This window comes from Adelges cooleyi, unplaced genomic scaffold (assembly GCF_023614345.1).
Source record: "Adelges cooleyi isolate 19-005CV unplaced genomic scaffold, UGA_ACOO_1.1 ACOO_flye_CR_arks_rails_tigmint_CR_PRNA_30, whole genome shotgun sequence".
NCBI classification, from domain to species: domain Eukaryota; kingdom Metazoa; phylum Arthropoda; class Insecta; order Hemiptera; family Adelgidae; genus Adelges; species Adelges cooleyi.
In genome coordinates this window covers 2,094,025-2,111,521 of record NW_026095971.1, presented here as the reverse complement: position 1 = coordinate 2,111,521, position 17,497 = coordinate 2,094,025, and the positions used below count along the sequence as shown (strand labels likewise).

Here is a 17,497-nt window from a genome sequence, read left to right as displayed (position 1 = left end):
GCACTGAAATAAAACATTAAAACAGTGGAAAAAAACCTATTTGTAACATGAATATAATATATATGCGTAAATTAAATCGGTTAACTGAAAAATGGCTGTATACTATAAACCCTCCAAAATACCTTTGACTGTGTTTTTTCTAAGTTTATTAATTTTGACAAAGTTCATGTTTTTTTTTCGATACAGACCTTTTGGCCTACTCCATAAATTTTAGACTCAAGGTTAATTTTATCAAAAGCATTGATAGGTATGGACTAAAGCGCAATTGCCACGGTATTGACTCTTGGTTATTTTGATTTCGAAAATATGGCTTCGGTTTTTTTTATCGACCGTAAGCTCAAACTGGGTCGTTCGAACAGAGGTAATTTGTTATTACTTTTATTTATCATTACGACAGTAATTAAGTAGGTACTCCACACACCTATTGTCGAACGGCCATGTTCGAATCCCGGATCGGTCATACGTCCATTAATTTTCTAACGATTTCGAATTAATATTCATTAAGTATGGCTCATTAGACCGGCGCGTTGTGACAACCGCACATTAGATGACATTCACGACAACACTCACGCCCATAACGGCGAGGCAGCACTATAGCTGATGTACCATGTGCTCGTGCGACGGATTATTCCACCCGCCTAGCACAATGCGACGACTCTCTTTCCAAACGAATCGCATGATAATGATAATAATGATAATACTTGATCCATTAGCGCGTCTTCATACTCAAATTCTCAGAACACGCGTGACAGCTATTCGGATTTAGAATATTATATCTCGCACGCATTTTTATCAATTGATTTGGCCGTCAAAAACGAACGTCACTCCGATATAACGTGTGTATGATACACAGCGCTATGTATGATGAGGTTTTTTTTTAATCATTGTACATTTTCCCTGTGCACGTTTAAGCATACGAACGCTTTGGACAACCCAAGAGAATCCAACAGAAAATTTTATAGACGCCGAACCGATCAACAACCGAGCTTTTCTTTTTTTTTATTACTCGCATGACATTGGTACAATTAAGATAAAAAAATGATCTTCATTTGTAGTCCCATTGATTATTTTGTTTCCAAACAAACATAACAAATAAATAATAGCAAAAAGAAGTAATAATTATTTACTTTATAATATTATCAATGTCATTTTATTGCTATGAACAAACAAAAATAATGTCGAAATAGCTACAGGAGCTTTGGGAAGAACATAGAAATGTCGATATTACATGCAACGTTTATTCAAAATCTATCTGTCGTAGTTATGTGTGACTACACAGTCTTTTAAAATATATAATAATGTATTTTAAAAAATATTAATATACAATTTAAGATAAAATAATGTTTAATTTCTATGCAAAGACTTATTTTTAAGTATTCAACCTGTAGTTTGACTTTCTTTTTAAATCCTTATAAGTAACAACACCCGTGTCATGCTTTATTTGTTCTATAAAATAATTACGAGGACTATGTGCTTTTCTCTTGCCATTGACCATACGAGTATCTTCAAGAATTCAAGAGAACAGCAAGACTAAGAAATCAATTTCTTAAAAGCGTAAAACATATTTATTAAATAGGTACATTTCAATAATATACTGTTTTATTTCCTACATCAAACTGGATGAAGTTTTAACTAGTTTTCAGTATAAGTACGTCCAAAGTTATTCGATTGAAATATTTTCGGCATCATTAAAAAAATGGTTTGCAAAGTATAAACAAATTTGTTTTTATACGTTTTAACCGTTTTGTTGTAATGTATTTTATATTCAATTTTAGAAACTTTATTTAAATGCCATAATATGGTATGTGTTTTAAATATTCAACAAATAACAATAAATTAATATATTTTATATCAAGGCTACTGGGTAATGTGCAGCCTACAATACTATTAATAAGTACAATATTCAATGGATTTTATTTCAAAAAAATTGAAATGTCGAGATTCGGTTAGTTCACGTTTACAATAAAAAAAACGTTTTCTTGAAATAAATGCAATATAAACTTTTATGGCTTGTAATATATATATTTTTTTAAATCAATGTCTATGAGCAATTTTTTTCAAAACGGTATGGTCAGGTTTTCACATGTCTTAAGGGGACTATAAAACATATTTTAAACAAAACTGTTTCCAATAATTTAAAAGGTAGACGTGTATTAATGGTTATTGAAAATACCCTTTTAAATAAAAGTATTTACTGTAATATTTGTTATTATAGTTACATATTATTAGGATGCATTTAAAGACAAAAATAATTATGATGTTGGGTTGTTGTTATAATTAAAGTTTAACAAGATGTATTTCAACATCTCATATATATAATCTATATATTATAGTAAAAAGTTCAAGTATAATTTAATTTGTGACATTTCACTTAAACTCTACTTTTCTCGATTTTAAGAAATATGTTTGAACATTTTTTATTTAAGTTTATATAACTATTACTGTGAACTGATAAATAAAACATCACTATTAAAATCTAATAGACATCATTTAGTGGTCGTCAAGTCAGCAGTGTTTTAATATTAGCTTAAAATGCAATATATTAACTTAAGGCTTATACATCGTGTTAGCGCTAAACTTTTAAACTCCATGTCATCTTTGTTATTATGTTCATATAGTAGCCCTACACTTGTAAATAATGTTGACGAAATAAATTACTTCATAATGTTTCTTTTTTAAGTTTTTGTATTACATTATTATTTTTAATTTTTTTTTTTTTAATTATATTATATTGATATTATTTTGATTGATTGTATACTTTACGATATGCAAATTGGTGTTAATTACAAGTAATAATTTGTAAATAATATTCTTTTTCGTAAAATATAAATACATAAAGTAATTACTACTGTTATATATTACGTACACTAATTGTCTATCCGCCTAAAATGTTAAGTAGTAGTGTATAGTTTACTTTTTTGAGAGACCTCCATAGCCCGTTTAACGAAGCTCCTTAATTAGATGTGCTGTGCATACAAACGGAATACCGCCAGAGGTCGCAGACCCGAATTGCACGCGTGATAAACGTTTTTGCTGTTTTGAGCATTTTTTTTAGCTTTGACTCAAAGCTGAAAAAGAAATTTTGTTCGCATTCGTCGCACCCCAAAAAGAGTTTGGAACGTTCGGACATCGTAACATGCATTAAGCGTTAACTTTCATTATACATATTGTATGAGCAATATCCTTGTTGGCTTGTATGTCGATTAAAAATAATATATTATGTTTGTATTTAAATATAATTTATATACCATATATTATATAATACATACAACTTAACCGGTCACGTGTCGTTATGTAATGATAACACATTAAATTTAATACTGAAATAAAAATAATATCGGAAACGGTTAACTAGCGGATAAGGCTTGTGTGTACTTTGTATTTTATACTATTAGTTAAGTTATTACAAGCAATGTGCGAATTTAGTACCCATTATCGACTACTAAATGGCGACGGCGGTCGGTGCACATTGAGTGTATATGATGAGTGTGTACGGTTTACGAGCCATTACCCTTGGATGTGTATTATTTTAATTAACACGCTCGTTGCCCGGCCGCTGGTCGCCGAAGAAACTGACGGGATTAACCGGCTACACTTAAAACGCAAAAGGATACGGGCTAGGGACATAATAGTACAGAAACGGCAAAATCCTTAGGGACTATGTACGATTTACCGTGAAGAAATGTCTGTGATATTTACGTCATGTGGATGCAAATAACGTCATTATCACTAAAATAATGATTCTAGTCCAACGACACGGCTTCGTTGTACTCGGAATTATAAAAAAACTCACATTAGTACCGTGTACAAGAATTAACTCGTACTTGAGTATTGACTATTAATTATTCATAAAAAAAAAAAAACAGTTTCAGGCGGGAAGCGGAGGAAAAAAATATGTACCCGAAAAGCAACATGTAGTTTTAAGGCTGCATAGACCAAAACATAATTTAACGGAGAGGAGGTCATGTATTATTAAAAATGAGAAGAAATCCTCTAAAAAATTAAGCTAAAAAAAAAAAAACATGTTTAGTCGTTCGAAAGCTAAACTGTATTAACTCTTTTTTGCTTCGACACGGAGCCAGAGGGTATTCTAAAGATTTACTCTAAATGTATCTAAACTAATACTAAAAGAACAATATCAAGCACATTGTTGTCATGACAATGATTTTGTCGAAATTTTTATATCTATCGCATGTTCACTTTGAAGTATTATTTGAAATTGATTTTATCACTTTAATTATAATCATTTCTGTAGACCTGGACTTCCCGCTCTAATATGCTCCGTTTCTAGTAGGTTTTGACTACATTGTACTAGTTATTAATTTTTTATTTATGTTCAAAACTTAGACAGAGATTAGGTATTATTATAGTTAATCAATAAGGGTAATAAGCTATTATTTGTTTTGTCTCGGTAAACAATCTAAATGTTCTAATAGTATTGAACTACACAATTGCTTAGCGGTCTATCGGTACACTACAAAGTCATTATGACTAGTTTCTATGCGAATTTGTTTTTTTATTAATTTATTGTTATTTATTGAACGCATAGTTAAACTAGAATCTAAGCTTAAAACAATTTACAGGGTTTCGGCATTTTTCCACATGTCAGAAATTTTATGTATCAAGTACTAGAATCAAATGAAGGAATTTAGTATCTCGTGTCTTAATTTGATTTAAGGTATACACAATAGGTATTAGTCTCTATATCAAATTCGATAAGTCGTCGAAACGGATTGACGGTTATGCGGTTAATGTTGATATGTATGGTATTAAAGAAATTTCGTCATTATTAATTTTGGTGTGTTTTCCTTTTCCCTTAGTAGAGTAAAATCTAATAATAAAAAATATACTGGTAAGTTAAGAAAACATTTGTTTATTAAATATTTGTTTGTTAAGACTATTTTCATTTGAGTCTTCTGAGTGAAGCCGAGGACAGTTGCTTTTTAGGGGATAAGAATGAGAGCTTAGATTGGAATAGGAATTTGAGTAGTGAGATTTAGCTAACTGGTAAGTGTAGGTATTTTTAGTTCTTTGTATGAATTTGTATTAGAGATACACAGAAGGGACAGTTTATTATTCGCAAGCAGATCGACTGGAACATTTAAAGAGTTTTAGTGCTTCGCCTCAAGAAAATTATACTTTAAACATATAACACTCAAAATCAGAGGTATGTGAAATACTCGGTGAATTAAATTAATATAAAACGCAACATTTTACATTATATTATGACCCGTGTAGTGAATTCTGTGTAAAGTATGTTTACATTTATTCCATTGACATTTTTCAGTAGAAAATAAATAGAATGCTACTTGATAAATGCACTGAATCATTTAAATTAAAACGGTACAGTACCAGTAACACCTAAATAAATATATACTCATATATTGCAAACACTATACTAATGTGAATCCATTGAACATGCATGTAATTGTTTTAAAGTATTGAAACAAATGTGAGTAGTAAATATAAGTATGTTATAAAAATAAAAATAAAAATCATGGTCACTACAAATTGTAATATCACATGCTTAGCTTTTAAAACCAGGTCAGTTTAAGATTGTTATATATTAACTTAAAATAAGTATTAAACGTATAGCTTTCAAATAAGGACACCAGTCCATTGTCATCGGGATGTTTTTAATTAAACGAATTGTTTATTTTTCAAAAATAATTATTTATAAAAAATACATTGTATATTTTATCATCAATTCCAAACTACTGACAACCAGATTTAAATTATTTTGCTCGCCACTTATTTTAATTTAAGTTTAATGTATCGTAAATCAGGTTAGCTATTGCTCGTTTTAAAAAAAATGTCATGTTTGTTTTATAAGAATTACAATTGTCATTTTAAATGACAGTAATGCATTGACCTAAGTTTAGTGAGAGTATTAATTAATATTATAACTACCTCAACAAAGTGTAATGTTTTCAAATTATAGTCTATAACTATTTGTCCGTTGTTCACAAAAATTGAGAACCTTTAGAAAATATTTATATTTTTTAATTTCTGTGTGGGGAATCCAGCAAATAATAAATAAAACTTCTTTAAATAAGCGATTTTGAAATTTTCTTTACAGTTTATAATTTAGTCACCCATTGGGTTTTTTAAAAAGAATTTATCGAAAAACTAAAAATTAAGTATAATGTGAAAACGATTGTAGTTTTGTCTATCTCTTTAATTTATTAAATTTGAGTTAACCAAATTCGTATAAGACACTTTACACATTTTATTTGTTTCAAACATTATGCATGGTTATTTTATACGGGCGTATACAGAAGTGTATTATAAGTTAAAAGTTTATTGTTGTTTTTGCAAAGTACGTGCTTATGAAGGTATATCAAAAATTACTTTGTAAGGTTACAAATAAAGACAATAGAAACTTTATTTATCTGTTTAAGAAATTTAAACTTCGAAGGCCTGAGTATTTTAAGTTTTTATAATTTTTACAAGTATTTAACAGTTTTTGATAATAAAAAATCGACCACATCATTTTTTCAAAATTTATAATAGAACCAGTGAACTTATGCACTAACATACAAATCGGTTTTAAAAATTAAACGCCCAACGTTTAATATATTTAAATAACTAGACAAAATAAATAAATAGATAGATAAGTTAACAAATCAAATTAAAAAAAAATTAAATATATAAACTGTCTATATTATGATTGTTATTTATAAATATAGGCGTGTCAAATGTGTAGTACCTAATTATCAGTGATTGAATAGTAGTTATATTTGTATTAATTTTTTTTTTAAATTAATTATTTTATTAGTAGACGGTACTGTCAGCAATGTTAGGCGGGGCTAATAAAATGATGTGGTCGCTTTTTGAATATTAAATTTGTTTTGTAATTAATTAAAGTTTTAAAAACGAGTACTTAATTTACAACCATCACAATTTACAGCATTTTTTTCTGCATGTTTAAATATTATCTTATTTTGTAAAATAGAAAATTAAACATACATTTCACTATAAACGTAAAATTTAAATATGTCGGTAAGCAATTATTTTGGTAAATAAGTAAAACAATCACTTACCTGTGTATTCTCGCGGGTGTCTGAAAACGATGTGGCGATGGTGTTTCGGGCGAAGTCGACGGTTACCAACAACTTTTCAAAGTGGCCAGTTTGTACTCGTCGGACAGACTCGAGGGGTGATTTTCTCCCTTTATACCGAAATCTACCTCCCCGCAGTGACGTCAGGACCAATGACATTACGTCTTTCGGCACACCAACAGTTTTTATTTTAAAGACCTCCGTAAAACCTACGCTACAACATTTTTGCCCTCCCCTTAATTTAACACCCTCTGAGAATACGAGGGAAAACTATGTTTTCCCAGCTACAAAATAATACAATATATTTATATATTTTTGTCCATTCACGTCCCCCGCAGTAATATATTAGTAATAATAACTTTACCAACCATATTGAATATCATGATTCTGAATCCAGCTGTGTATTAACTATGTTCAACAAGTTTTGTGAACAAGTATTTAAGAATAATTTTTAAAACCGTAATTAGAATTGACTAAATTTTTGTTTAAATAGTATAGGTATGAAAATTTACTAAAACAATAGTATTCTGAGTTTTAAATAAAATTGTAACAAGAATGGTAGGAAAATATATTTTTGACTACTTGTTTATGATAAAAATATGTTAAATGATAATACATAAATTACTAACCGTTTAAAAGTAGTTTAATTTATTTCTATTTTGTATTCATTACACATTATGTAATTCATTAGTTTAGGAAAGAAATTAAATACTAATTCCTAAGTATGAAAAGTAAATAAAAAAAAGTCTTAATCTTAATTATTTTGTATTATTTTTAGTAATTAAGCCCTGCAAGTAGTAAATTTTATAATAAGAGCACAAACGTTAATTTTTATTTAAGAAATTATTAATCAATTTGCACAAATATTTCTTGTTGGAAAATTAACTTAATTATATTTACTATCATTATTTATAGCTATATAAAATAGAATAATTTACAGTAAGTTAGATTAAACAGTTAAGTAGGTTAAAAAGCTAAGCAGTCACTTTTCGAAACCAATGGCAATGAAACGAGTAATTAAAAAAATTAAAAATTGTAGTTGTGTAGCAGCTGCACTAAATAAAACTATATCATTTAAAAATTGGAAAAACTAATTTCTAATTTATTGTCACTTGTTGTCATAATAGTTTTAAACAAAACCAAAATATAAGAACATAATATTATTTTATAGAAAATTGAAAATAACAGGTGTTCATTTTTAAATATAAATTTAGGTTTGTAGATAATTTTTTCGGTTTTACTTGATATGATTAATTTTTAAGTATAGTTTTTCAAAATAGTATTAATTGCACTTGGACACGTTTATATTTTATAATAAAAATTGTATTCTTTTTATTTAATTCGATGACAAAAATTGGTATTATCTTAAAAAAATTAATTTTTTATTTGAAAATTGAAATAATATACTTAACATTCTAATTACCTAATAATATTTTTTTTATGAGAAAAATAACTTTTTTACTCTTAGTGTGTTTTAGTAGAAATTCAAAAACGTGTTAACATGTTTGGATGGGATTTTTTAATTTTAAGATAAACAGTAGACTACTAGAAACAATTTCCGCCGAAAAAATCTTTATATCATTAAATTGTTCAATTAGTATAATATGACAACGGCACCATAATATATCAAATTTTAAATTAAAATACTTTTTGTGTTTACCGATCGACGATCGTATTGGCTTCTAACAAACTAGTATTGATGTTACCAGTACTTAAGTTACTATAGCTACACAATTCTTATTAGGTGATTGATATAATTTTGTCTAAGAAGTAAGAGTTTTAGCTTCGGTGCGGAGCTGAGAAGGTATTGTTTTTACAATGTGTTTTTATTTTTTTTTTTTTTTGTGACTGGACCCACGATATCTCATAAACCACTGAACCGATTTCTTCGTGTAGCAATTCTATAGATCAGAAATCATACCTGAAAGGCACTTTAATGGGCCAAAAATTAAAAAAAGTCACCCCTTCCCCATGAAAATTGAGAAAAACACCCAAAAAATGAAAAAAAAATTTCAACTTAAAATTACGATGCTCTATAACTTTTTTTAAATATAGTCGAAAACAATCAACCCTTATCGTATCCACCCTGCACAAGACTAAATATTAAATTTGAAGTACATTATTGCGGGTCCCACGATATCTTCTAAGCAGCTATAACTGGTTTGAACATACTATCCACAGATTCGCATCGAAGCGTTAATTTAAAAGTGATTTTATCACTTTCATTTATAATAAAATCTGTAGACCTGTGATCTCTCCGTCCCCACTGTACTGGCTTTTTTTAATTGAATATTATTTATCGTTAGCAAGTATGTTTTAACTTAGAAATTTAAAATGGCTATAAGTACTTGCGGATAAATTAAAACATAATTTTAACGATTGTAACATTTCTATTATATAGTTTGACAAAAATATCTAATGTTATTAATAAATGATTGATTCCCCAAAAAAAAAATAACTTTTCATTTTGGAAACTTTTTGAATATTTTTCTTTATATAAAATAAATAATTTATAAACTAAGTAAGTATATTTATGTTTTATTCATGTTATTAACGAATTCTATAGTGAAATAAACTTAGTAAACACATTCTTTTTTATCTTTATTTTCAAAATTACAAATAGGCATTTTTTCGTTACACAATGTTATTTAAAAAATTATACTCCTACAGTAATTAAAAGGTACAACAAGACGTAAATTCCATTATGTAGTACAACAAAAAGCTTTAAAATAGCGCTGTTATATTATGCTTTAAAAACATCTTAAAATATTAATGTTGACTGTTGTAAATCATGAAGTATTAAATAGTTTTAAAGGAATTACTTTAATACTGACCCTTGCTAAATTAATCCTTATGCACACTTATTAGGTACACATACATGTAATAATAAATAATCATACATATATTTACTTAAACTTTTTCCTAAAATTACCTTTGCAGTTAGTTCAGCTGGAGCATCTAAAATTAATAATCTTCATAACTAATAGTCTTTTATTGATAGTTGACATCAGTTAAATAACACATTAAAGAAACTCAAATTGGATTAAATTCTTTAAAGTTCTCAGAGTATTATTTTACATGAGAGCAATTAATTGTGAAGATCTTAAGGAGTAAATAAACATCATTCGAACCCTAAGCGTGGTTTTCGATTTGATTGCAAAAAATCGAACGACTATTCAATAATGATAACTAAATCGACCCTGAACGATAAGTACTATTCTACAATAAATAAAATATGAAACCTTTTAATTAATTGAAAGTGTATTATAGCTACTATATCTGTTAAAGAAATACCATATCTAAATTATAAAAAAAAATATTATAACAGTTAAGTCATATTTAAGTATAAATATTACCAAATAATTACAATACTAAGTAGGAAATTTAGATACGTTTGTAATAGTAGTGACTAGTAGGTTTAATTTAACATGCTCGTTCTTTCCGGATGTTAGTAATTGCCCACACACACACACACAAATGTAATATTGTTAAATTTTACATTTTGTTTTATTTATATAGAGTTTATAACCCAATTCACAGACATCAATAGTAAAATTATCTAACGGACCCGGGACCAGCGTATTATATTTAACTATTAAACAGTCAATACTGGACAAAAAACACAGTTATGGTATTGCTGGTGTAAACACCCATAAATTGAAAACAATGTATGTATGTATAATACATAAAGGTTTTCACACAGATTTTATATGTTGGCAACGATATATATTATTTGGATTGCATGGTATTTACTTAGTACCCATAAAATATCACATCTTTTTTTTTTTGCCAAATCACTTCTGTATTTTTTTTATACTTAGTCACCATTTGCGCTGAGCTAACGAAGTGTATAAATGCATACATATTATATACCTACTGTAATAATATGTAAAGCGTAGATTTATACAATATAAGTAGATAACGGTGAGAGCACTACTTTTTCTCTATGTAAAAAGACACTTTATATTACTTACACAACGGTATCGTCTATTGTAAATGTCAAAATGCTTGAGTTAAATGACTTACAAAAAAAATTGGAGCATCAGTAGACATCGTCTTAATAAAATTAAATCCTATGGTATCTTTTAAAATGTATAATACTATGTCGTTTACAAGAAAATTTAATCCCGAGTTGACTCTCTTATGACTTTTATAGGGTTAACTTAAAGTTTATCACATACACTAGTCTTTACTTATATATTTTTCAATCAATACCAAGCAATGTGGACTTTAGAAATTAAAGCTGTCCACTTACAAGGGGTATTTTTTAAAAGTAGATTTGTAAGATGATATGATGATGATGACTACTTAGGGTATCTTTATTGTTTTTATTTACTATGTATCTTTAGAACGGCTTACGGTTTTAAATAAACAACTTGCATATTATAACAATCCGGTCTCAATACGATTTCAACCGAAATATTAATCAAATTATTCTGATTTATGTCATAAATGTAAAACCACTTGCGTTATGGTTTGAATAGTATTTAACTTATGCGTCTATTTGGAGTAAACTAAATATTGTGGTTTTGAATGGCGTTCAATTGATAACACAAACTCAAGGATTGTGTGTGTTAATTGTGTAAGCCGAGTTAAGTCGTCATTCGCCTGCAAACAAGTAAACTGATTATTGTTGTGTAGGGAGATATAGTTCTAAGAATTGTGTCAGAAATGACGTATAATATGCAATATTGTACAACTATTATCTGAAAAGCAATAATTTTGGAATCCTTTGAACTATTTCTAAAAGACAAAATTAAGAAATTAAATAGATGTTTAGTATTTATTTTGAAGTTTGTTATGATTTCCTACAGAAAATCAGATATATAGTTTATTTAAATTATTGACAAAAAAACGTAGCCTATCCGCCTCTGTGTATTATGTACTATGACGGCCACGACTCGTGTCTTTGCGGAGCCCAACTGATTGACATCCGCGTTGCACCGATACAAATGTCGTATCTGTGTCAATTAATATAAATATATAATAATCAACGCACCGTGAAGAAACCGCAGAAATGACCGAAATAAAATACACAATAAGTTTTGCTGTGCGGCGAAGGTGTCTTAGACTTGAGAGAAAACCAGAGTGAAGTCTGCGGCTGCTTTCTCGACGTTATGTATTCTCTCTTATGTTTTTGTTTGTTTCTTATCAAAAAAAAATGTATTGACACCTTTTGGACATGGTGTATACGAGTTAAAGTATCAATAACTCGATACTATTTACTTCTTGCTTAATAGTTAGTTCAGACTCTGTGATTTGTCTGTTTTCTAATTGTTGTATTTCTAGTAATTGTGTTTTTAAATTAAATGTAACTCTTATAAGACATTCAATTGTCTCCAGGCGAAATATGTAACAATTAATCTTGACTGAGTACGTTTGGTTGCAAAAAAAAAACGACCAATGTCAGTGAAAATAGTTGAAGGAACACGTATTAGCGAAGAAGTTAGATTAAATTGACTTTTTAGTTTAAATATTTTAGAGAACATGTGTTAAACTTACTCGTATTTAGTAGTATTTACCTTTAAGATTTTACAAACTATTAATTACAAGCAATAAAATTATAAAATTGTACTATTATCTATTACTATTATTTAATTCTAAAAATTAATTTATACCTAATACTAAAGTAATTGCAATCCTCACTGGCCTCATGCAAGTTGTCTTTGTTTCTTTCTCAAATAACAAAATTATATTTTAATTACATTTCATAAAATTTTTACAATATTTGTAATATTTTCATTAGATTTCAACCGAAAAGCAAATAATAATAAAACAAAACATACTGTAATAATACTTCTTAATATAAAATTAATTTTTTAATTTTACATGATTTAGTTTCAAAATCTAAAACAAAATATATAATAAGTACTTACAATGTTTCACACCAATCCTCATTGAAAAATATCGTTAAATATAAATTGCTGCGTGGTTTATTAGTAGACATAAAAGAATAATCGCTTATTATTAATTAGCAGAACCAATTATAGTTCTTATGGATTTGTCTTTGACACTGACAGTGACTTAGACAAAAATTTTATAAGAATGGAAGTCAAAATTTTATTTTAAAATCATTAGATATACGAAAATATTTTTTAATACCTAATAAATAATATATAAATTAAAAAAATATTGTATTTTCACAACCTTATTATTATGTTTGTATAGTTTAATAAAAAAACACAACATTGGCGAACCAATACCGTTTCTGTTTAGCAAGTAGCATCAAAGCTAAAACAGATTAAAACAAGAACGAATTTTGATTTATCTTTTTGCATTGATAAAGTCAAAAATGAACAAATACTTGATAACAAAACATAGTGGCCGATTTATTGGTTTTACTTACTTTTTATTTAATAATTTCAATCCGGTTTCAAAAAATATATAATAGATTGTAAGAAAATAACCGAGAGACTGGTATTTTGTCAGAATTATTTCAAACAAACCCGACTATTGGTTTGCACAAAGGAACAGATATTGACAGTATTGCTTTTAAGCACATGATCATTTTATGTTATGCTCCTTTGAGGTACACATGGCGCAGTATAATAGCTGAAGTGAATCTAAAAATTAATTTAATAAGCATATTATATTAGTATTGTAAACCATGTTACACAATCCGTGCAATTTAATTAACATCAAACCAAAATTCTATTCCAATTATGATAGACATACAGACGTCCTAACTTAATATTATATTATGCGTATAGTATACATTTCGGTCTTTGGAAATTTGGTTTGAATTCCGTCGATATAAGTCCGACTTTGAAGGTTAAACATTAATTATTATATTCATAAAATACAGCTGTTGTGAAAAACATAAAGACAAATTAAACGTGACTCAAATTGTATTCATTGCTTTAATTTAGTTTTCTATCAGGTTTAGCCATGCTATTTAATGGGCATTCTAAATATCATATTTGTTCATAGTCCTTATTGAGATATAAGTACAAATTTTACTTTAATTTGCTAAGATTAACTGTCATAAAGACTATGGCACAAAATTCTATACAGCAGAAGAACACTCTAAGATCGATATTTTAAGTTATATTTATAAAATAATTATGTATATTTTCAATGAAACTTTGTAATATAATAGACATCAGAATAAATACTATATAAATATAACTATATTGAAAAGTAACGTAAAAAAGTAAGAACCGTGAAACAATTTTTGTTTAAATAAAATATTATTACTATATTTATGTATGTGGTTTAGGATTTAGGAATAAACTTTAGATTCTATAATAGGAAACCTAATAACAAGTAGATTTACTCATGACTTATCATATATTAAACCCGCTTAAACATTGAATTGTTATTGTGGGTTTAACAAACGCATTTTATTATAATTTGATGAAAATAACATAGCATACTGCAGAGGAAGGTATTAAGGGCGCATACTGGGAGGGGGGCAACTTCCCCCTCTAACTTCTCTGCAAGTTAAAAAAAATGTATATCCAATATATAAAATTTGTAAGATCTATTACAAAATCATAGTCGGCCCCCTCCATGAATTCTCACTTGCGGGCGCCCTTGGTAGGTATAATTTGGAAGGACTTCTCGTACAAAAGAGTAAAATGCCTATCATTCACATAAAGAATCATAAAAAAAAATACCATATAAATATTGTTTGGAGAAAAACTCCAACTTAACAAAATAACAAAAGTTGAAATCTTTCGACTAGTATATTAAAAAATAAAAATATCTTTAACATCTGACTAGAGTTTCATATAGTATTTTGTATTATTATAAGCTATCAGTCATGAAGTTGAAATTAATTTTTTTTTTTTGTATAAGTACTGCTGGGTGGGTGTATAATAAGGAAAACACATTTTTTTAAGTGCATGGATATTAATATGCATAGATATTGGAGCAAATAAGGAAAATCCAATTCAAATTTCATTTTTATTCTAATACATTTATTTGTTATTTTGCCGAATAACCATTTATTCTAATTATGTTGTTTGAAAATTCTCGAATAAAACATCTTTTACTTAAATGATTACGTTTTTCGTTTTGTTTTAGTGTTATTTTTTATATTTAATTATATTTTGCCCAACTCTGCACGTATGTAATGTTAGTCAACTTGTCAAATAATAATAACATTGAGTATATAATATAATATTATGCAATATAAACTCAATACATAGATATAGACAATATCTTATAACATAATAGCAATACATATATTTATATACAATATATACTCAATAATAATAATACAAATAATTGTATTATTGTGTAGAAGGTCGGTGCACTGTACGAGAGTGTGAAAACCGCAAGAATCGTTCCACAAAGGTAGGAGTGGGTTTGTGGGGAAAACGAAAGAAGGGGGTACACGGGTAAACCGGTGCGAAAGCGGAACGCGTCTATCGCATCAGTGTCCGCGTGTACGTTGAACCGGTGACAATGCAGCGGTTACAGTGCGGTGTTTGCTGTCGCGTTGCGCTTTTGTACGCCTTGTACGGTACTGCGGTCGTAAAACCGATGACGGTCTCGCCGGACGTGTACTTCACGACGCCCGATCCATTGCCGGCGCGCGTACAATCACGCGCGTTACGCTAGCGGCCCGAGCGGCTACAGCGGCGAATACGACGGCGGCGGCGGCGGTGGGCCCTACAGGTACGGGCAGCGCAGCTTGCCGACCGGGGCCAAGCATAAACGACTAGATCGCGGTGGCGAACAGAAATTCGCCATGTACGAGACGCCGCACACGTACGAATACATGATGGACCCGATGAAAAGGGAAAAGAACCAGAAGTCCCGCGTGCCGAAGACGGAAAAGCGGCCGCCCGGCGAGGACGTCGAGTTTATTGACGGTTCGCGGGGTAAAGAGCGCAGCGACGAGGAGGGCGAGCGGTCGGCGGGCCGCAGGAACGCCAAAGGCCGGCCGCAAAAAGACGGCGGTTCGTCGGACAGCGGCGGCGGCGGCGGTGGCGAGACCGAAGAACGGTCGGACGAGACGGCGGAGACGAAGCACAGGGGACGCGTGAACGTCGGCGATTTAGCCAGGGGAGCGCGGTACGTGCACGACGAACTTCCGGTCAAGCACAAAATCCACAAGAAGAACGAGTTCTCCAAGAAGCAACAGTTCTACGACGAGGAGCACGTCGACCGACTTGAACCGGCCGCCGGCAGACCTGGTGTTGTCCGTAAGCCGGACACGGCCGCGGGCCACGAGGCCAAGCGACACGGCCAACACGGCGAACACCGTGAACCCAACGTCAAGCGGATCGTGCGACGGAAGAAGAGAAAGAACCCGCCAACCAAAAACACCGTGCCGGCTGCCACCACTAGCGGCTATAAGCGACCGACCGGCGGACGCGTGGGACAGTACGGTCTGCAAAACTTCGAAATGTTTACTAATTAATTATTACTAATTATTAATAATTTTTTTTGATTTTTACTATTTTTCTAAAAAGACTGTGAAATTATTTTTAAAGTCACGCGACTCTAACGATAGCGATATGTTATTATAAATTATAACGAATCCAGTGATAAACAATCATAATAACGCTAATAATGGTTTTCTCCTTCAAGCCGGAACAAATCCAATGGCATTCCACCGGAACGAATTGTAGGTAATGTTAATACCAAATGTGTCAGGCGTTACTTTTATTTTTTTTACATATTTTTCCAGACAATCGACTATCGTTTCACCACGGTCGTTAACGTCAGTATATTCATAGAATTCTCGCACTGAATTCCATATAATAAAATGCTCTTAAAACAATATATGTGTAATAATATATAAATATTATTATTTTTTCAATAACTTTCGATTAGGATCATTTGTCATACTTAACTATTTACTGACTATCATGTGAATTATGCAAAGTTCCTTTATTTATAAACAAGAATCGTGTTTGTTCCTGCCAAACGCTGTTTCCCAAAGCTGTCTATCAAAACAATAGGACGTTTTGCTAGCAACGGGACGGATATCTGACAGTATTGAGAATCACACATGTAGAAATATTATTGTATATTAACGGACACAGCTTTAATAAAAAGTATCTTATAATAGTTTAATTATTATACTGGAGATGTAAGTAGATATAGTTTAGAACCGTTTAAAGCGGTAATTAAAAAAATATACGAAAACATAAATTAGTAGTTAGTACTAATCATCCGATCGCCTCGTTTATATGTTATTGTTTTTTGTACGTCCTAATATTTTGTTGAATATAATATTATTGTTTTTAATAACGTTCGTAATGTGTATTTTTGTTCTGTAGCATTGCCTTAATTGTGAAACTGTCATCGCACGTTATTTGTTAGACCCGGTTCAGTAAAGATCGTTAATCGTTTCAAAGTGTACCCACCAATAATGTTATGCAATTAATATACATTGATCGGACGGAAGAGGAACTACAGGAAGTTGATTTTTACTATCTATTTCGTTTCACTGAACAGAATGCGTCCTGTGACAAAAA

The 17,497-nt window shown here is 29.9% G+C and overlaps 2 protein-coding genes across 2 annotated transcripts in view; one reads left to right on the top strand and one right to left on the bottom strand.

Annotated features, from left to right (window-relative positions):
* Positions 1 to 7,136, bottom strand: part of LOC126838899 (allatostatins) — a 30,735-nt gene extending 23,599 nt beyond the window's left edge. The window contains exon 1 of the mRNA XM_050573679.1: positions 7,044 to 7,136. The gene's annotated coding sequence lies outside the window, so the exon portion shown is untranslated. The remainder of the gene's footprint in view (positions 1 to 7,043) is intronic.
* Positions 7,137 to 15,457: 8,321 nt separating this feature from the next.
* Positions 15,458 to 17,227, top strand: LOC126838902 (uncharacterized). The gene is made up of 2 exons (XM_050573681.1): positions 15,458 to 16,641; positions 16,705 to 17,227. The coding sequence occupies exon 1, from the start codon at positions 15,760 to 15,762 to the stop codon at positions 16,432 to 16,434; it is 675 nt and encodes a 224-aa protein (XP_050429638.1). The 5' UTR covers positions 15,458 to 15,759; the 3' UTR covers positions 16,435 to 16,641; positions 16,705 to 17,227.
* The last annotated feature ends 270 nt before the right edge of the window (positions 17,228 to 17,497 follow it).